The following is a 22,294-nucleotide window of genomic DNA, read 5'->3' as shown; positions in this document are numbered from 1 at the left end:
TATATTACATATTTAGAGTAGGGACTGAAATCGTTACTTTTACATATTTCAATAATATTCTAGTTAGATAGTTGACTGCTGTTAATATAGATAACATTATTTTTACAAACTTAGAGTACTGGTTCCGTTCATAGTTATAGTTTACTTGTGTTTAAAAGGCTGATATTGACAGGTTAGTGAACAAAGAGTTTTAGTCAAGTGCGTTTTCAAAACTAGACATTAAATTCCTGTAATATCAACTATTACAAAACTTGAAGATCAGCTATTTATAGTAGTCAAATTGGCATGTTTTGGCGCTGAATGATTTTTTATTATTACTTTTAATCACTATTTTGCTCTCTTCTTTCTTATATTTCTCTCTTTGCATGGTAAATATGTTAGAATAACTCTTTGGAGAGAAAAGATGAGGCAGATCTGAAACAACTAGGGAGCAACATATTGAATATTAGCTGGTATAAAAGGATAATGAATGTTATATATGTTTCTACGACCAAAATGGGCCACGGGTACAACAAACTATAAGAGCCTGTAAAACGCTACCCCCCCCCCCAAAAAAAAAAAAAAGTAGAAGATGTCAAAAGAGTTAGTTTTGAATAGAAAAATGTGGAGAAATATATATATGAAAATAGGAAGGAAGATATGGTACAGAAAATTGAATGTAAGTTGCACTAGGAAACATAGCAAACGCATGAACCTATATCTATGTGAGTAGGAACAAGAAAACATATGACAGAAGGGCTCAGGTAAGGACGCAGCCACTTAGGTGAGTCAGGTTGGTGGGCGGCGGCGGGCGGCGGCGGGCGAGGGGCGGGGCCACAAAACGGTACGGTCCTCGCTACGGTACAATCAAGTTTTCCATACGGTTTACCTTTACCAAACGAGAGGTGCACACACATTCTCTCTCTCTCTCTCTCTCTCTCTCTCTCTCTCTCTCTCTCTCTCTCTCTCTCTCTCTCTCTCTCTCTCTCTCTCTCTCGCCAGAGCTGAGTGACTTGCACCTTCGCGCCCCCTATCGGCCTTGCGGTTACCTGCAGTGCCCTAAATTAGCTCCTCAGTGACGCTAATTAAACACCTTTCGAGGCCTGGCAAACATTCTGGAGTGGGGGAGAGAATAAAAGAGGAGGAAGGGAGAGAGAGAGGGAGGGAGAGGGAGTTGAGATGGGTTTCTTGAGTTCGATTCTTTAGTTGTTTTTGTGTGTGTGTTTTACGGTAGTTTGACACCTTATTTGGAGGCCTGTGGCAAATACATAGTCGTTGAGTGTGTAAAAAAAAAAAGGGATAAAAGGGGAAGATTAAAGGTGGGAGTTGTGATGGTGAACTTAAAAATCACATCTAGGTTTTTTTTCGATTTTCCTTGTGTCTTACGGTAATTTAAACGCTACCTTGTGTGTACGTGTGTGACGGAAGGGATGAACAAGAAAACACACAAGAGAAAGTGATAAATGAGTGGATGGATTATGACGGATTACTCTCCATCATCTTATCTACCACTGTCTTTTATCTCTCCTGTTCTCTTGATGTAATTCGGACACTACGCGAGTCACGGTGGATTAGAAGGATCATACCGAAGAGAGAGGTGTGAAGAGGGTGGGTTTAATGTTTCTTCATCTAACTCGACTTTATCAGCTGTTGAGATAAAAGTATTACGGCGAATGAGTGATAAGATTACACGATTGTTCAAGGTAGGGAGATGGTGGGAAGAGATGGATTCAGATGTATTGTTGTATTTTGAGAGAGAGAGAGAGAGAGAGAGAGAGAGAGAGAGAGAGAGAGAGAGAGAGAGAGAGAGAGAGAGAGAGAGAGAGAGAGAGAGATTTAAAGAGAGAGAGAGAGAGAGAGAGAGAGAGAGAGAGAGAGAGAGAGAGAGAGAGAGAGAGAGAGAGAGAGAGAGAGAGAGAGAGAGAGAGAGAGAGAGAGAGAGAGAGAGAGAGAGAGAGAGAGAGAGAGAGAGAGAGAGAGAGAGAGAGAGAGAGAGAGAGAGAGAGAGAGAGAGAGAGAGAGAGAGAGAGAGAGAGAGAGAGAGAGAGAGAGAGAGAGAGAGAGAGAGAGAGAGAGAGAGAGAGAGAGAGAGAGAGAGAGAGAAGAGAGAGAGAGAGAGGGCGAGAGAAAGAGAGAGAAAGAGAGGAGAAAGAAAAAAGGAAAGAGGGAAGAAGGAAGAATAAAGGAAAAAAGGAGAAGGAAGAAAAGTACAAGTGTTTAAAGAGAGGAAGGAAGGGACGGACAGACAGCAGAGGGAAAAGAAAGGAAGTGTTTGTATGTGTGTGTGACGTGTGGTGGTTGGTCACTATTTTCACCGCACCTTTATCCACTAACATCACTACTATAGCCGTCTTGTCTTGTTTTTAATTCCGCCTTTGTCTTTTTCTAGCGTGACGCGTGACAAGTTTTTCAATACTGCGTGTGTCCTAGTGACTGCCGGTAATAATAACAACTTTGAACTGAAAAGAATTGAGCTGCCCGGACCGGAGTTGGAACTGTAGTGACAAAAATAACAACGTATAAGACTTTGTAATCGATGATAACTTACATATAAACGCAAAAGAAGAAGGAGCACCGAACAAGGAAACTTCTCAGCAATATTACTTTCGAGAACTACGATAAACTGCAAACTTTCTTCTTTCTACAGCGTCCAATGTTTTGTCGCGCAGGTCTTTTCTTAGTATTCCTGTAAAGTTATCGTTGTTCCTATTATTACATTCTCATAAATCTAACCCTAATCTGAAACAAACTATTGTCCTAATGGCGACACAACTGAAACAATAAACAAAAACAAGGGCCATCACAGTAATACTTCGATGGACTGAGGTAACATATTGCATGCTTAAGGCGGTGACACAGGAGACAGACCTACAGCATGAAGAGTCAGAGTCTGGAGGGGCGCAAGGAGTGTAAAAAGGTGGTGAGAGTCGTGTTAAAGAGATGGAGGAAGGCGGAGGCTGGGTGAGGGTAAAGAATGGATTGTTACAGAGATAGGGAGATGAAGTGGAGGCAACAAAGGTGATGGTAAAGGTGAGTTAGGGAGGAGACATGAGACGGCAGATGAAGGGGTGATGGGGGTGAAGGTGTGGCAGGGGTAGTGACAGGGTTAAAGGGATGACAGACAGGGAATGACAGGGGGTAGGCCGGGGGGACAGTGAGAGGGAAAAGGGAAGGTGTTGGAGCTGGCAGAAAAGGGTTAACATGGAGGTAGAGGGTCAAGGGTTTGGCAGGGAGGTGAAAAGGGTACAGGTGAAGGATTGAAACAGGGGAATGAAGGAATGGAAAGGGGTTTTAGGGAAGGAGTGAAGGGAGGAAAGAAGTGAAAAGAAGGGTGCTGAAGAGTGAATATATGTAGGGAGAGAAGCGGTGGAAGGAAGGGGTTAAGGGAGTGACAGACAGGAGGTGAAGAGAGGGGGGGGGAGGGGTCCAAGAGAGGGGGGGCAAGAGGATGGGGGTCAGGAGAGGGGGGTCAGGTGATGTGTGGGGGGGGGGGGGGTCAGGTGATGTGGGGGGAGGGGTCAGGTGATGTGGGGGGGGGGTCCAGGTGATGTGGGGGGGGTCAGGTGATGTGGGGGGGGGGTCAGGTGTGGTAGGATAAGGCAGGTATCTGGACAAGTGTCACTACGAAGAAACACGAGTCTCCACTTACCAACACTCCCGCCGACCTCGCTACTGTGACCACCACCTCCACCACCACTAACACCACCACCACTACCAAAGCGACCACCTACACCACTATCACCACCACCACCACTATCTCCTACACCACTAACACCACCACCACTACCAAAGCCACCACCTATACCACTATCACCACCACCACTATCACCACCACCACTATCTCCTACACCACTGACACCACTACCACAATCACTACCTCAACCACCATCTATACATCAGCACCACTACATCCACCACCACCAATCCACAGCCCCCATCTACACCACCATCACTGTTATCACTACTTCCTACACCAGCTCCTCCAATACCACCATAACTTACCACACCATTACCGTTATTCCATAAACCACCTCAACTAACAACACTGTAGTCTAACAACCACCATCTGCACAATCTCCATCACCAGCACAACCTCTATCACCATATCCAAAACACAACAGTCGCTACCATCATTCTCATCACCATCAACACCAACACCACCATCTTCACACTCATTAACACCAAGAACATATCCAATACCACCCCTATCATCTTTCTCAGTACCACCATCACCACGTTCACCACCAGTAAACCCTAAAATCACTCCTATCAAAACCATCATCTTATCCACACGCAACTAAAACCATCACCACTACCATTTTCCCCCACTTCGTACACCACCACCACCTCCTCTATCTGAACCATCTTTCTCTCAGGTGAATATTCCCATCTTTCCTTAATCGCTTACTCACCTGTACACCTGCATGATCAACTTCCCCTGAAACACATCACTGCTGACCACTATAAACCTAACTCCCCCTACCATCATCTCTCTCTCTCTCTCTCTCTCTCTCTCTCTCTCTCTCTCTCTCTCTCTCTCTCTCTCTCTCTCTCCGCACCACGCCACGCTATCGCCTTCTTAATCCTACAAGAACCTTCATAATGACGCTACACAATCCCGCAATACGTCCGCAGCATTCAAAAAGAGTTGACTTCGGTAGTTTAGAATTTTTGCCCCACTCCTAAGCGCCCCCGAGAAGCGAGTCGCGTCCTTACGGCCTCCTGGTGCTAAGAGTCAATATCAAGTCCGCCGTGCCAGAGGTGTTGGGGAGCTCGTAAAATGTCTGGAATTCGAGTATTATCCACTTTAGATAGCGGCAATATATTAGGTAATTCTCCGACTATGTACACGGTGGCATCCGATGTTTATGTCTCAGGATGGGGGTATGGTGGTGGTGGTGGTGGTGGTGGTAGTGGTTGTTGTGGTGGGTAGTGCTGTGGTTGGTGGAGCTGTGGTTGGGGGTGATGGTGATCGTGGTGGTAGAGTTCGTGGTGATTTATATTTTATTATTCAAGATTTTATACAAGAGAAAAAGATGTACCGTGAAAGGAGAACCGTTGTGTAGTGGCGATGAAAGTGTGTGATAGCGCTGCGTCTGTGTGTGTGTGTGTGTGTGTAAGTAGTAGTAGTAGTAGTAGTAGTAGTAGTACCGTAGTAGTTCTGGTAGGAAGAGGAGGAGGAGGAGGAGGAGCAATCTCATTGGTCAAAACTCCACCACACCAGCAGCAGGAACATAAATATAAAAACAAGGTCTAAGTGATACCTATCTTGTTTTTTTTTTGGGTGTATGTTTTTTACGCATGACCAAAACCTTTAAGGGAATAGTAATGTATATCTTGGCCGCCTGTTTATAATGAAAACGAAACATATAAACACACAACACTTCATTCCATACATAAGATCGATAACAACGGACGTTAACACAAACCATCAATCGACGTGCCACCATCAAGACAACAAACACTTCCTATTTTTCAACAACAACAAAAAAAGCTGCCGCGACATTCTTTCCCACTCTGTATATAAATTTATTGACGTAAGACCAAGGATGTGAGGGAAAGAAAATAAAAGGAAAAGAAAGAAAAGGAGGGGAAAAGTAGTTATAGAGGTGGAGGAGTGGCGATGGCTCAGTGACGCAAGCGCTCTCTTCCTCTCCCCTCCCTCTCTCTCCCTCCCTCTCCCACTCTCTCTCTCCCTTTCTCCACCCCCTCCATTCCTGCATGCGTCTCCTCGCTGGACCAGTCGGGCAGTTCGTGTCCAATTACTTTAATGACTAAGATATCGAAGGATCCAACCGTTGTCCCAAAGATAACGCCGCGAACGCCCGACACGGAGCCATCATGTCAGGGGGGGCGGCGGCGGGGGCGGCTGGCTCGGCGCGGCGCTGGGCAAGGTGACACGACAGGTGGAGTGGAGGAGTGAGTGGCAGGGAAGGGTGTCACTTGCGTCTCTACTTGACCTATTGCGTGTATGTGTTCCGGTTTTCTCTTGTTCATTTCCCGTAGTCTTCCGTAGTCTTCGCGTTCAATCGGGGAGTATCAAGACACGTCCCTAACATAATTTGAGTATGCTTTTGAGCTCCTACTCTTTATTTTTGTAGAAGCAGAGTTTTGCATATTTCCGTTTTTGTTTTTGGCCTCCTGCTTTGCTAAAAAAAATATTGCTCCTGCTAATAGATTTAAACACAATGTTACTATTCATTTACAAACGTATTCGTACCCACCGAGACCATTATACATTTAGAAAAAAATAATCGTATTAGTTCAACCCCTCCACATTCACACAGACACTTCTTCAATTATAAACTAAGCCAAATCAAGCGAAACCGAAAGAAGATGAAAAAGTAATCTGCTAAGAATTATATCACTGTAAAAGAAGAAAAAAAGAAAAAGTAAACGAACACAGTGAACATAAACACAAAGACGAAGAATCCAAACAAGAATTAATATGGACGGACAAAAAGGAAGAAGGAAAAAGAAGAAGAAAAAAGATTAGTAAACGAATAAGAAAAAAAGTAGAAACACACGCCATAAAAGTTAGAGCGGAGTGAGCCTGGAGCAGGGGGAGAGTGGCGTCTTAATGTCCCAGATAACTCACGCCTCGGGATCCGCCAGGCGATAGCGACGCGACCTGCAGAGCCTTACCTGGCGATACCTGGCGATACTTAGCGATACCTGCTCGATAGCGACACGGGCGACAACACCGGCATATCGTGTTTGTGGCTACCCTTTCCTCCGAGGCCTTGATCGTCAGCTGGAGGGAGGAATGAGAAGAGAAGGAGGAGGAGGAGGAGGAGGAGGAGGATAAGGTGACCGGTGAAGGGAAGAGAAGGCGTGGGAGGTAGAGAGAAAGGTGAAGACGAAGGAACGATAAAAGAAAGAGGAGGAGAAGGAGGTAGATAAGGGTAATGAGGAAGTTACTCGTATCGGGGAAGTTGAGGAACGAAAAGGTGTGAGAGGACGTGTGGGAGGAATGTGGGAGGAAGGAGGAGGTGGTTGTGGAGGGTTTGCTGTGAAGAACAAGAACAGGAATAAGCAAAGAACAGAAGGCGATACATTAGGATACATAAGACTGGAAGAGTAGAAGGAAGGAAGATACATCACGGGGTTAACGAGGGTCCCTGAAGATAGTGTTTATGACAGAGAGAGGAGGAACGTTAGAGGAGGAGAAGGTGGTTAAAAGGAGAGGTGGGAAAGATGAATAAGTAAAATTGTTGGAGATATTTTTTACTAGATTCCAAGTCTCTGGGAGAATTAGAGTTGGCAAGATATTGACATTTTCTATTGATAAGTTATTGCTAAGTCAGAGAATAGATTTGGCTCTATTCCGGGCAGAAATTTATAGATCATTAGCAGGAGTTCGAAGGCTCAGGTACCTTTTGTGAGCTGAGCCTGTTTTTGCCAGCAAGCGAACAAGCGTGATTAAGCCAGAGCTCCTTAACACGAGTAGAGAAAGTACTTGGAATGTGTGCCTCGATACCAGAGACAATCACCCTCGTAACGCGCTGCGCACATACTTTTACCACTGACTGGGACGCTGACTTTGAGTTCAGGGAAATGACTGAGGGGAAGAGCAGTATACATGGTGGGGACGTAATATTTGTGATGCCTGGCCGAGATGTTGCTACAAGTAGTACTCCCGTCACCTACCCACACCCTCATGCTCCTCATTCCACCCACACCCTCACAATTCACCTTCTCAACTACACTTACTTCTGCCGGTGCCGAAACACACACCTTCACATACTGAAAAGCCATCGTGAGCAGCGAATATGTTCCCACCCTCCTGGCCACTAACCGAGCACCATACCCACTGAATCCCTCGGCCCCATTAAACAGTTATAATGGAGGAAACACGCTTCGTTAGTTAAGGCTAAAAGTTACGATGCCTGCCGTGACCACAGGAGCATTAGCAGCGGAGATAACAGCTTGTGTTTCCTATAAGTGGTTTGCAATAAAGAGACGCATTCCATAGTCAGGATATGTGGCGTAGTATGGTTAAGGAAAATAACACGTGTAACCTCAATAACGGCAAGATTCCTTAGCCGCGGCATACAAGAAGTACGGCAATTTTAAGCCCTCACAGGAACAAATACACGTTTACGGTAAGCCGATCTGCAGGTTTAGGAGCTATGTAACTGCTTTTTCGATTAGCTCAGCATGGAGCACTGGAATGAATAATTATCGAAAAAGGCGTACAGCAAGCGAGACATGCACTCAATAGATTTTTATAAATGGTATCTCTGGAAACTTTGTACTCAACTTAAACCAAACTAAGTTAATCATGCACAAAGGAGTCGCTATAGTGAATTAAAAACAGAGCATTCTGGAAGAACTAAAGTTGAAGCGACGCAAGCAACAACATGACACTTATTTGAATGAACACACACACCTTCACATTTACCTTTCCCCCGTTTTACCTGAAGCACGAAACCAGGTGGGACGAGTGAACAAATTTAGCCAAGAAAACCACACACAAAAAAGCAAAACAACTCTTCTTGCTTATGCCCCTGATGTAGGTTTGTTTGCTGCTTCTGTTGTTTTTGTTCTTCCTCTTGCTGTTGTTACTTTTTCTTTTTTTTTAACAATTTTCTCAGAATATGTAACTCTTCTTGTAACGTTTGCTGTTTCTGTTGCTGCTGGTGATACTTCTACAATCACTCCTGTTTCCTCTTTTGAACAGTCATCACTACTTATGCTCCACTGACCGCTACGCCTGCTGATGTTACTCTTTCTACGGCTGCTAATGTTGTTGTTTGTGATCCCTTCTTTATCAAACAACTCGTCTAGCTTAAGATCTTTCTGCTCATTCGTCTGGTGCTGATGATGCCTTCTGCTGCTGTTGCTATGTGTACTGCTGCTCTGTTGCTTCTGCTGCTTCCTTTACTTCTCGGCTCGCGGCTCAGGGTGTAACGAGGTGAAGTTGAACCGCGCGAGCAGAGGCAAGGCGACGCTAATGATGGGGTGTTGCGGGCGGCGGCGAGTCACTTGAAAGGCCGGAGCATACACTTGTGCCCCCTGACGGACGTGGACACACCCCTCACAGGACGCCGCGGCCTCCTGGTGGTGATGGTGGTGGCGGTGGTGATGTGTTTAGTGGCTCGTAAAATAATACACTAAGCGATGCCGGGCCAGGAAATTATTAAAGACTGGTTTCTTGCCTTAAAAGAATGTATAAATGGCCTTAAGGGGTTCTTCTCTGTATTGTCATTATCTAGGTGTTTTCATTTCGTTTCTCTATTTTTCCCCTCCCTTTTTCCTCCACTTTATCTTTTTCACTTTCCTTTCCATCCCTTCCCGACCTTAAACATGTCCTCTTCCTCCCTTTTCATTCCACCATTCTCTCTCTTTACCTCTTCCCTCCACATCACCATTATCCTATCTCCCTCCATCCCTTTCTCTTCCTATGGCCGTCCTTCACATTTCACTTAACTTTTCTTCCATACTAGGTCCTCTCCTTTCCATTCTTTCCTCCCCTTCCATTCCACCATTCTCTCCACCTCTTCCCCCATACAACCTTCACCACCACAACATCTCCCTCCATCCCTTTCCTTCCCATTGCCATCATTCACATCTCACCTTACTTAACTTTTCTTCCATACTAGGTCCTCTCCTTTCCATTCTTTCCTCCCCTTCCATTCCACCATTCTCTCCACCTCTTCCCCCATACAACCCTCACCACCACCCCATCTCCCTCCATCCCTTTCTTTCCAATAGCCATCCTTCACATTTCACCTTACTTTCCTTCCCTCCCATACTAGGTTTTCTCCTTTCCATCCTTTCCCTCCCAGATCACGTCCTCTTCATCCTTTTCCATCCCATCTTTCTCCCTCTCCACCTCTTCCCTCCATACCACCAACATCCCATTTCTTCTCATCCCTCTTCTTCCTATGGTCATCCTTCGCATTTTCTCTCCTCCTAAAAATAATTATGGTAAAAAAGGGGCTGTGGGCTGGCCGCTGGACCGGAGGGAAGCATAATTAAACGGACGATAGGTAGATAGTCGCGTGATTAGCGGAATGTAGAAAGCATGTCGGTTGTTCAGGTGATAGTGGGAACCCGCCGACCACTCAGACGGATTGGCTCAACCTAATGGAGTATCATGCATCACCCCTCCTCCTCTTCTTCCTCCTCTTCTTCCTCCTCCTCCTCCTACCACTTCTCCTCCTCCTAGTCCTTCTCCCCCTCTTCATCTTCCTCCTCATTCTGCTATATCACACACCTCCGACGGCTACTTCCATACCTGTGTGTGTGTGTGTGTGTGTGTGTGTGTGTCCTTGTGAGAGGGTGGACAGGTGGTAGGAAGGACTAAAGGCCAGGTAGACGTTGGATAGTGGTATAAGGATCAGGTGAGATATTAGTGGTGGTGGTGGTGGTGGTGAAAGGGTTTTGTGGTATGGCTTTTGTAAGGAACTAGGTTTTTTTTTTTTTTTTTTTTCATCTCCCTCTTTCTCTCGCCCTCCTCCTCCCTGCTCTCCCCTTAGTATTCTACAAGCGAAGTACATTTGTTTCTCTATGAATTTGTAAATAAGTGAATGTTCTCTGCATTTTTTGGGGAAGCGCGTAAGAACACACACACACACGCACACACACACACATACAAGAATGCGTCGTAAAGGTAACACACGGCACACAGTCACGCCATTGCACTGCCACCTACACCTGCCCTACACCTGTGACACCTATGCGTGGGAACACTTCGTTAGGACCTGAGCACACGGAGTCTATAAACTAAGCTCACCTGCATATTCCAATTCCTCTATTAATTTTGAAATACGTATTCAACTAAAGGTTATAAATGTTAATGGAAAACAATGAATCCAATAACCACACGCCAATAAAACGTTGATATTCATTGCTTATATAAATCAGCTCTGCAAAGGAGTTTATGATTGCTTGTGTGGATAAACAACTCGGAAGCACGAAGTTCATAAATATGTTTGTTAGTCTGTGTATGTTTTGTTTTTTTACAGCAAAGGAGACGGCTCAAGGGTAACAAAAAAAGTGCAGAGAAAAAAAAAAAGCCCGCTACTTACCGCTCTATTTGTGTGCCTGTGTCTGTCTTGAACATGGGAAAATGGGACACATAATAGGTTTTTTTGTCTTTTTTTTTCAGTTTCAATATTTTTCTTATGTATATTTTTCGTACTTGACAACATTTAAAGCTTTACTGTTTCAACAATATAGCGTTTACTTTTTATGTTGTGTCGGTACTTCTAATCGTGCATTCTGAGTAAACAACCAACTAATTAATATTTTCTTTACGAGCCACCTCAAGATAGCAACTTTTCCTTTTTTATCGGCACGCCAGTCAAGTTGTCTCGTTTGCTGCATATCCCATCCGTCTCTGGGCGAACACACACACACACACACACACACACACCTCCCCACCACCACACACACAATAATTTGGAGATAGATGAAGAAGGCAGGAAAAGGAAAGAAAATGGGAAGAATGAAGGAGAGAAAAAACAGTGAAGAGGTGTATAGAAGTGAAGATTAAGACGGGGAATGGTGCATGGAAGACGTAAGAGGAGAATGTAGGGATAAACAGCAATTAGGAAGAAAAGGTGGATAGATACAGAAGGAAAAGAAGGACCTGAATATAAGAATGAAGACTAATTAGGGTCGTATTGTAAGATATTTCGTCGCCCGAGCACACATAGGCTTTCGTAGGAGTTGTGGGCATTTCCAGGAGTAGTTTGATGACCCTGGTGGTAGTTTGACCCTTCTTCTGTACCATGATCCTGAAGAAACACACATTAGAACCCGACTGACCCCCTTTTTGACCTTTAGAAATAGCTGATGTGAGAAGCGAAAGTGTCTTATAATACCGACTTAAATATGATCAAAGAAAAGGAACACAGAAAGGGGCTGAATAGAAAGTTGTAGGAAAAGAAGAGAGCAGGAAAAAAAAGAGAAGGGAGTAGCTAGAAAAGATGAGGGTCGTAGAAGACATTTAATATCGCTGAGAAAGGTGTGTAGATAACATTATGAAGGTGGTGATTAACCATACTAAGAGCAGGTGAGAATCCAATTTATTACCTAGATAAATAGTAATGTGAAGTTTTACATGGTATCATTAGCAGTGTGTGTGTGTGTGTGTGTGTGTGTGTGTGTGTGTGTGTGTGTGTGTGTGTGTGTAGAAAAATTGAGAGAGAGAGAGAGAGAGAGAGAGAGAGAGAGAGAGAGAGAGAGAGAGAAACACAGCCAACCCTTTATGGACTTCCACAAAAAACACATCATTCGAGAGCTTCTCACCTCGCCGAACAACACGTAATAAAAATGTCCGCGTCGGGGCATCACCTGGCGGCCATCCACTTTCTATACACACCTGTGGAAGAACAAGGTAGCCACGGCCAGGTAAATGAGGCCCCAAGAGTATGTATCCACCCCTTCAACTATGGCCCTACAACCCACTGCCCTTTTCCTCCTCTTTCTCGCTTTTATTGTTCTTTTTTTCCTTTTACTCAATTATATTTTTTCTTCTTCTTCTTCTTCTTTTTCTTCTTTTTCCTTCCTCTTTTTCTTCTTCTTCTTCTTCTTCTTCTTCTTCTTCTTCTTCTTCTTCTTCTTCTTGCTCTTCCTCTTCATCTGGCTCTTTTTCTGTCTCTTCCTCTTCCTCTTATACCTCCTCAGTCTCCTTCCCATTTTCCTTTTCATCTTTAGTCCATCTATCGTAAATTGGATGCTTTGATTTGAAAAGAAATTACCTGGAGGAAAATTAACTTAAGGTCGATTTAGAAAGAAAAAGAAGGGGTTGAGTGACGCAAGGTTTCGATCAGTTGTTTAGTTGATCAGTCAGTCGGTCGGTCAGTCCTTTATTTTTTTATTGTAGCGACGATGTTTTGTTTTGACTTGTCGTGTGTGTTTTTCTTTTACTTTTTTTTCAGCCAGCGGTGTCCACAACCTCGTTTTACACTCTGATATGTCTAGGCCTAGGGGGAGATGTTTTTGCGTATTCGATGTTGATGTTGGTGGTGCCGGTGGTTGTGAATGTGATGGTGACGTTTGTGGTGGATGGTGGAGGAGATAGTAATGATGTGATGTGATGGTGGTTGACGGTAATAGTGGTGATGGTGGTTATAGTGCTCATGGTGGTGGTGGTCGTGGTAGTTGTAGTGGTGGTGGTGGTGGTGGTGAAACCTGTTTGACTTCGATTATGCGTAAAAAAGTAAATTTAACTTGTGCGAAACTTCGACACGTGAATTTGACTCTGACTTGACACACACACACACACACACACACACACACACACACACACACACACGAGCGAGCGCGCGCACTTGACTACCCGTTTCCGCAGATTACCAGGGAAAGGAGGGAAGAAATAAAGGAAAGAGGTAAAAGAAAATAGAAAAAAGAAAAAAAGAGAAGAGAAAGGGAAGGTAATAGATGAGTTCCACTTCGAGTTATATTATTATAGGCAAGAAATGTGCGAGTTTTTATTTTTTTATTTTTTTTAACAGTGCTAGGGAGAAGAGTGAAGGGAAAGAGTCTGACGATGAGGAAGGTAGCTTAAAAGTGGCGTTGAAGGTAGCTTTGGCGGTGTTAGAATCCTGAGTAGCAGCGGCAGTGATGGTGAAAGAGATGCTGGAGCTGGTGGTGTTAGAGGTGTTGGTGCTAAGAGTGGGCGTGCCAAGGCTAGTGGTGGTGGTGGTGATATTGTTAGGGGCGGTTGTGCCAGTGGCAATGGTGGTGTCAGGGGAAAGGGAAGTGGCACTGGTAGTGGTCATGTTACGTGCAGTGTCGACAAGGCAGAACTACTGCCTGGCCGTCTGATTAGTGGAACTGAAACATTTTTTCCTGAAATCCTTCCAAAAGCACATAATCTACCGTCGTGGTCGCGTGCTCATCGCCCGCCATTACAGCGTTGTGTCGCGGCTTCCCATGAATTCAATGGCATTCTTTTCCTTCTCGGTGGCGACATGTCATGAAGCAACGAGGATGTGAGGCATAAAAAGTGCAAGTTTTTGCTCACTTATTTTTCCTTGTAAGCGCTATTGCTTGAGTTCTGTGCCGGGGAGAGTTAGCTGAATAAAGAAACGATATGCTGGAAGGCATACAAGGGATGCTCACTTATAATAGGCCGACTTCCAAACATGTGCTGAGACCATTACGATCATCTAACTCCTTAAAGAAAATAAGAAATAGACATACCGTTTGAAATAAACAAATGGGAATATATTATACCATCTTGCACTGCAAACCTATATAACGAGAAAATGTATGCACTCTACAGTCAACAAATAAGAAAAGTTTGTATAACAAATATTTTATGAGAAAATCGGAATTTATCGTGGTGTATTCAGTTTAACGTCTTCAGAGTTTTCTGTTCTTATTGTGTAGCCCTGGCAAGCAACACTTGGAAACATCACTATGAAACATATTGCTGCTGTATCTCTGCTGTTCAAGACTCCTTCACAAAAGTTAGCCAGAGTATGCAAAGTTACGAGGGCGAGGGAGGGCGCGTCAGGGGGCTCAAGCTACGCCTGTCAGTAAGATGTACGGCCGGGGAGGTCACCAGGGAGGGAAGGAGAGGCAGCAAGAAAAGACATCCACGTAAAGATTTTTTTTTCGTCTCTTCATCAGGTTTCAGAGTCCATAATAACCTCGTGTAGCATCTTAGTTTAAAACATGTCCCCGTGATAAGGCCTGACGTCAGGGCTCCTTCGCGCCGGGGCCTTATCGTGTGCGTCGTCCGTGGGTCGGGTAGTGAGTCGCCGCGATATCCATCAGCCGTGCTCTCAACAAGCCTCGTCCCTCAACCAGGCACCCGCGCGCCGGCCTCGGCCTCAAGAACGCTGGCCTCCCGCCGCTCCTCCCAGAGGGCACGTGCTGGCCGCTTGCTCAACCCTCCACTATTGAAAACGTAAATCAACCACTTTGCATTTCCCTTCATGCATCTGGTGGGGATAAATCACGCTTAAGAATGGCATGACAAGACATGGTCACAGTCGACGCACATGCATTCGAACGACGACCGGACCCCGTTTTCCCGCCACTCCCCCTCGAGAACAAAGAACCGCCGCCATTACATCATCTGTGGCTGTCATCTCGCTCCTCCTTCTTCATTTTCTACCTGCCCACGATAGGTAGACTCCGCCCTATGTTCACATATCGTTAGTCAAGGCGATCAGCGGGGTTTTTGTGGCCTCCATGTTCTGGAAGTGTATGGCCGAAAAAGACTTCCTAGCGGGATGGAGTCGTGTCCCCCAGGAGGCCGCCCAGCTGCTGCCCGCGCCACCGCCCTCCTACTTTGACCTTGCTTAAATAATATTCAAAGCCTCATGGTTCATTTATGCACCGTTAACTTGGAGTAACAGAGACTGAGACACCTCGGTATAACATGTGGTCCTCCCTCTTGGAAAGCTCGAAGAGAAGTGCTGTTGCCTGTAAGCTTTGTTGAGCAGAGTGATGCATCTCGGCTTTACATGCACCTCTTCTGGCTCGCCTCGGGTTCGTGGTGGCGTCGAGGTGCTGGAAATGGTCGGTGCTCTGGGTTACGGCGAGGTCAAGGAAGCGGGTCTGTGAACGTGCCGTATCATTTTCTTATTTTTCGTGGTTTTTCGAGCTGTGTGACGAAGAATAGTTGTTGGCCAGAGACGGACGAGTAACCAAGCGGTCATATATGTGTACATTTGATGAAAATTCTCTTCATGTGGAAAGAATGTGAAGCTTGCAATTTAAGTTCTGAGACATTCTTCAAATGCACACTTCTTTATCAGTTAGAACAAGACATATCAGTTAAGAGATGGACATAAAACCAATCGTCTAAACTTAAAACAGTGCCGATCAGGATGGAGATGGAGATGGAGGAGATGAGAAGATAAGAAATTTTCATTTAACATTACATGAATATGGGAAAAACGACTCCTGTCCAACCTTACAACCCTCCTGAAGTGGTGATGGTGGTGGTGATAGTGTTGGTGATGGTGGTAGGGCTAGTAGCGATAGTGAGGTTGATATGGTGATGGTGGTGGTGGTGGCAGAAGTGGTGGTTGTGGTGGTGGTGTGTGGTGGGGGGGGTGATGGTGGTGGTGGCCGGGTAGTCCCAATCTCACGGCCCCAGATGGATGTCTCTTGTCGGACACTGATGAGGGAAGGGACGGGGCGCCGGCCACTCCGAGACGTTGTAAATGTGAAAGAACTCCCCATCATCAACGTCTTGCGTGCTCCGGTTCGACCTCTTTTTTTTCCTTATCCTAAAACACACACACACACACACACACACACACACACACACACACACACACACACACACACACACACACACACACGTCTCGGTTTCCTGTGGCGTGGCGAGTAGGAAGCTGGTCGTTCGTGGCGGCTCCGATATAATAATAATGTGGCGTAATGTGAGGCGATGCTGATGAGGCAGAAAGATGATGACGATGATGATGGCGATGATGGCCGACTGCAGGAGTGCCGCCGTGACTCACTTATACACTAATCATGTCTATTATCGTGACCGCAATTAGGGACAACGTGCGGGCATATACGTAAGAATATCCATACATACATAGCCTTTTTTTTGGGGGAAGGGGGAGAGTACTAATGAAAAGACGTGAAGGCTAACACCGGATTAAGGAAAAAAATATCGGACGGACATATCTAACTCGACCACATACCGAAATTTATTGGGTTTACGATCCTCTCAATCCAACAAAAAGATAAGAAGGGAAAAAAATATTGGATACGAGTGGAAAAGAGAAGGTCGGTAAGACTACACTGCATCTTGACCACTAGGGAAGAGTTGAGGAGTGTTGGGGGGAGGAGGAGGGAGGAGTGTTGGAGGCTGTTGGGGAGGAAAGTGGCCATGGAGCGGATGAGAGTGCTGGTATGGGTGTGTTGATGGGCATCGACGGTGCTGGTGTGGGTGTGGTGGTGGTGGTGGTGGGGGTGGTGGTGGTGGAGGTGATGGGGCCGCTACATAATGGCAGGTATTGTGATGGAGATGACGAACAGGCACGGAGTATGCGGTGTTTTGATGGACCGTCTTGGCTGCGGCCTTATGGAGGGAGGCTGAGGTTGTTCTCTCTCCGGGGTGTTGGATGGGAGGAGGAGGAGGAGGAGGAGGAGGAGGAGGAGGAGGAGGAGGAATGGGTATAGATCTGGCGATGAAGAAAAGAGGAAGGAGGAGGAGGAGGTGAAGAGAAGGATGTGCTGCTGCTGAGGAAGAGAAAGAAGAACAGGTGGAGATGATGGTGAAGAGAGGGGAGGTTAATAGTTTGAAAGGATGGGTATGGGTGTTGTGGCGGAAATGGTGGTGGTGGTATGGTGATGGGGAGGGGTGGCGGGGGGAGGGGGGGGAGAGAGAGAGGAGGAAGAAAAGGTCTGTTGCGTGCAGTGAAAGGCGCGAGGCATTAAGGAGAATGTTACGTGGGAAAGAGAAATCAATCAGTCGTGCCGCGGCTTAGGTGGGCGATGAGAGGTACAAGGGTGCTGCGGGCCCGGCTATTTGACTGGTGTGAATGTAGCGTCTGGAGGCGTCGAAAAAAAGTTATTGTGGGCAAAGATCTGTTTTTAAAGCGATTGTTTTGCTGTCTCTTCCGCAGGCATAAACGAATATGAAATTTCAAATCCTAAAAATCATACACCATTTTTTTTAAAGAAGTACCAATCTGTGATTTAATTTTTCAGCATATTCAGCATATTCTTCGGAGGGCGTTTCAAGCAACCGTCCCCCTGGCGAGGTCTGACTCTTACTAAGTTTTTCATTACCGGCAGATGTGGACGTGGGCGGAGAGGGCCGCGGGGTGGATGACGGCGGCAGTGAAGGGTCGCCGCTCAGGCCGCCCTCGCCCTCCAGCACCACGGGGGGCGGAGAAGGGGCGTCCCTCCCGCCGCAGGCTCCGGCGTCCCCCGTCAAGCCGCGCATCTGGTCTTTAGCGGACATGGCCTCCTCATCGTCATCGCCTACTTCACCGTCTTCTACCCTGGCGGGCGCGGTGGGCAAGATGAGCGTCCACCGACCGTTACACCTGGAGGCCTCGCCCTATGCCCGCCCTCTGCCCATGGCCCCGCGCCTCCCCACCCCGCAGGAGGCGCTGCTTCAGGTGTACGCCAAGTCCCTGGGCCTCGCACCCCACCACGCCCACTCCTTCCCCGGCCTGCCGTCCGGCCTAAATGGACTCGGGTCACACTTGTCTCCCCCTGGCCTGGAGGCCCCACTTCCGGCGACGCTGGCAGTGCCGCCCTACAGCTCGGCCAGCCTGCAGCCACCCATCGTCAGCAGGCCGGTGGCAACGCGCCCCATCCCCCCTGTGTCGCCGTCGTCCCTGCCCTCCGTGCACCACACACTTCCCGGTGGCGCCAAGATCACTCCGGCACCGCCGCCCACCCACCGGCCCGAAGGTTAACCTCTCCTGTAGCTTTGTGATCCCGCCTCCCCTCACCTGGTGGTAACCTGTAGCTCCACTAATTACCGGTGACCAGATGTTGTTGGTCAAGCTTTAAGTGTGTCAAGATTATAAACCTACGGAGAAAATAATCATCCCTGGCATGCTGTCGCCGCGACGCCGATATCTAAGGATGGACACGTTTTAGTGAAGTGGTGTGAAAACGAGAGCGGCAGCTGTGGCGATGCGTGGCGGATAAAACAAACCGAGGGGAAGAAAGTGATGCACCCCGCGAACACCTGGACGTTGCAGCCTCCACCTGGCAAGGACACAAACGTACGGTTTTTCCTAGACACTAATTAATAAGCTAGTGAAGTAACAAATATCGTAGCATATCATTTTTAGTGAAGATTTAAGTGAAAGATAAAACACTTCGACGCTATGAGGTGGTGTGCACGGGAAGAGCGCCCGGCAGCCAGGTGTGGAGCCAGCCGAGAGAAAGATGAGTAGCAGGAAAAGGAGGAGGAGGTATAAGTAAATAGAATTTTTTACAGAAAAAAATAATGAGGGATGTAAGTGCCCCTCGGTAAACCTAGTGCTCTGATGTCTCCTTCCTTTTGGCGCCGGACGAATGAACGAGAGAACCAAGTAGTGAACGAGCTGTCTTATCACCATCAAAAGAGTTCACAGATAAGACTCTTGGCATGGTGGACGCGAGTGTGGTGACGGGAAAGCAGTGAAGTGACTGACACACGAGGCGGCGGCAGTGATGGTGGTGGAGGGAGTGCATAGTGGTGACAGGACGCCCCGCACCCATCACCCCCTCACCCCGCCACCTTCCGCCGCACCCCACCACACACACAAGCATCCGCGTCGGCCCTCCTCGTCCCAGCCACACCCGCCAAATGAACTTCCTTCGGGCGCCCGTGGCTTCGTGTAGTGTGTAGTCGTCTATACTTTTGTCTGCCAAAGTCATGACAGTGTGCCCTGCGTCTGTCTGTTCGTGTTGCGCCCGCCCGCCCACCCGGTGACCGTGGCCCAGGGAAATGTTGTTCTGTTCTCCCCATTTGTACCGTGTGTATAGAGTCACCTGCCTGCCTGCATGATGTCCCCCAGCCAGCCAACATCATCATCATCATGCACCATTTAGCAAAGCATCATTTTATTTATTGTTGCTGAAGTTTTCGAAAGCAATGCGTTCATAAGCTCGCCTGTGTTCGAATCTACGAAAAAAAAGTGAATTGAAATTTTGTTTTTTATATAAGTTTGATTTTTTTATAGTCATAAATAAGATTGGGATAAACTGATGCAGTTCGTGTGATGATTAATAAAATATCACACTTTTTTAGTTACAAATTTTAACCCCTAATGGCCATCAAAACTAATCTGCATAACGACTGAAAAAGAAAAAGTTCTTGCACAAAAAAACAGAAGGCGTTAGTATACACCAACACCTGAGTTACGCTTACATACACAAAGTTTAACTTAAATACAACACAAAATAAGACATTTTACAACAAAGACGATAACATCAATAAAATAGCATTTACCGTTGAGATGGAGAAGAAAACAAAGTTATGCCTTCACCTTCCACCATCGCCGTCATCACTACAACAATAACAACAGCAACAACAGCGACAACAACAACATCAACAAGCCGGGCGAGACGGACTTAGGCAGTGAGTGACGCCCGGCAGCAGCGGCGGCGGCGGCGGAGGCCACGCGTCGCCCCGCCCCGCGTCACGCTGCGGCCGCCGCGTAACCCAACACGTGCCGCAGCCTGGACATAATCGAGTCTTTAATTAAAGTGGTCCCGACATAAACGGGTTCCGAGTGACCCTATCTCCGGGTCGCGTTACGGCAGCGGTACAGCGGAGGACCAAGAACCGACCAATGGAGCGAACAGACGACCCGCCGACCCCTGACCCAAGCAGCTATCACCTGAGCGTCGCGCGGCACACCGGCCCCGAGGTCACACTGACTGACCAGCGTATACACCTGCCTGCCTGCATGAAGCTGAGGACGTTTGTTCACCTGTTGTCAAAGATACGCTATTTGAAAGAGTCTATTATTATTATTATTATTATTATTATTATTATTATTATTATTATTATTATTATTATTATTATTATTATTGTTATCATTATTATACATTCTTTTACTTTTATACATAGAAATGGGTAATTATATATATTTATCAATTAGTCTGCGTAATTTCATAAATATTAGTACAATTATAATTTTCTGCACCTGCACAGGCTTTTCCGATCATTGTGTATAAAGTCTCTCTCTCTCTCTCTCTCTCTCTCTCTCTCTCTCTCTCTCTCTCTCTCTCTCTCTCTCTCTCTCTCTCTCTCTCTCTCTCTCACACACACACACACACACACACACACACACACACACACACACACACACTTTATGATCCCTCAACAATCCGCGAAACTAGATTTTATTCCCTAAATTGTCGGTCACTTCACACAAAATGAATTCTCTCCGTTGTAAAATGAACCATAAATCCGAATTCATTAAGAGAGAGAGAGAGAGAGAGAGAGAGAGAGAGAGAGAGAGAGAGAGAGAGAGAGAGAGAGAGAGAGACGATACTTATTACACACACACACACACACACACACACACACACACACACACACACACACACCTATATATAACCAAACAGCTACCACTACACTCCCTGCATCCACACTCACTCCACCACACTCACTAGCAGAGGACTCCCTTTCCTCCACTTCCCTATCCACCTCCCTCCCTCCCTTCCTCCCTCCCTCCCATCCACCCACCGCTGAATTTGCTGTCCGATTTCATACGATTTGTAGAATTTTATTGATGGTGAATCCGACATAATCACGGGGACACGTCATTACCAGCGGAATTAACGTAAAATGTGCACGCCGACATTAGCGCCGCTGATTACAGTGTGTGGGGGGGGGGATGGAGGATGGGGGGGGGGAAAGACAGAGAGAGAGAGAGAGAGAGAGAGAGAGAGAGAGAGAGAGAGAGAGAGAGAGAGAGAGAGAGAGAGAGAGAGAGAGAGAGAGAGAGAGAGAGAGAGAGAGAGAGAGAGAGAGAGAGAGAGAGAGAGAGAGTTTTAACATTCACTACTTAACTGATGTGTAATTATTATCATTATTATTATTATTATTATTATTATTATTATTATTATTATTATTATTATCATTATCGGGGCCAGCCAGTCACTCGCCAATACAACGGTTAATTATTTCGGTAACTGATCTGTCGTTATTTTTGTGTTAATTACGAATACAGTGGATTGTTCCTCTTCCTCCTCCTCCTCCTCCTCCTCCTCCCCGTGAATTGTGTGGGGTTGTATGCGAGTCATTTTTAATCTCTCTCTCTCTCTCTCTCTCTCTCTCTCTCACACACACACACACACACACACACATACAAACACACATAGAAACCGCAAGACAAACATCGTTCAGGGTCCACGATAGCTCTGAGGTGATCGCTGCGGGTCCTTCCTCCCTGACAGGTGCTTACGGGTCAATTAATTAAGGTGTAACGAGCACGGGGAAATAATAATTGTAAAGCAGGTGAAATGCAAGAAACGCCCCATTGCCGCTCCCTTCCTCGCCCTTCTTCCACTCCTCCCTGAATTTATGGTATGGAAGGGTTAACGATTTTTGTGTATTATTATTATTATTATTATTATTATTATTATTATTATTATTATTATTGCTATCATCATCATTAATTTTACTCTCAGTCACGTACACTTGTACCTGCTTGTCTACCTGTGCGAGGCTTCAGGTGTGTCCAGCGTCACAAACTGTACATAAATGCCTACAGGCTACAGGCAATGTTTTTTTTTTTTATTACTATACATCAATATACATACTCTCATAGGCACGAAGAACAGGCAGCAATCGTTCCAGTCTCTGTATGTTTATTGTATCGTTTAGTTTAATACATTTTTTTTATTTTTTTTATCGGCTAGG

At 46.2% G+C, this 22,294-nt stretch overlaps 1 protein-coding gene and 1 long non-coding RNA gene across 3 annotated transcripts in view; one reads left to right on the top strand and one right to left on the bottom strand.

The window, feature by feature from the left end:
• Positions 1 to 21,316, top strand: part of LOC126995599 (putative iroquois-class homeodomain protein irx-1) — a 156,297-nt gene extending 134,981 nt beyond the window's left edge. The window contains exon 7 of one of the 2 annotated variants that reach the window (XM_050855295.1): positions 17,710 to 21,316. In XM_050855295.1, coding sequence (XP_050711252.1) covers positions 17,710 to 18,341 — 632 coding nt within the window. In that variant the 3' untranslated portion in view covers positions 18,342 to 21,316. The remainder of the gene's footprint in view (positions 1 to 17,709) is intronic. The other variant, XM_050855296.1, reaches the window with a different exon arrangement.
• The window catches only part of LOC126995600 (uncharacterized), a 95,082-nt gene that overhangs the window by 16,198 nt on the left and 56,590 nt on the right, over positions 1 to 22,294 (bottom strand). The gene's annotated exons all lie outside the window — the stretch shown is intronic.

This window comes from Eriocheir sinensis, chromosome 8 (assembly GCF_024679095.1).
Source record: "Eriocheir sinensis breed Jianghai 21 chromosome 8, ASM2467909v1, whole genome shotgun sequence".
NCBI classification, from domain to species: Eukaryota; Metazoa; Arthropoda; class Malacostraca; order Decapoda; family Varunidae; genus Eriocheir; species Eriocheir sinensis.
The sequence above is the reverse complement of the archived record's forward strand: the minus strand, read 5'-3'. Positions and strand labels throughout refer to the sequence as shown.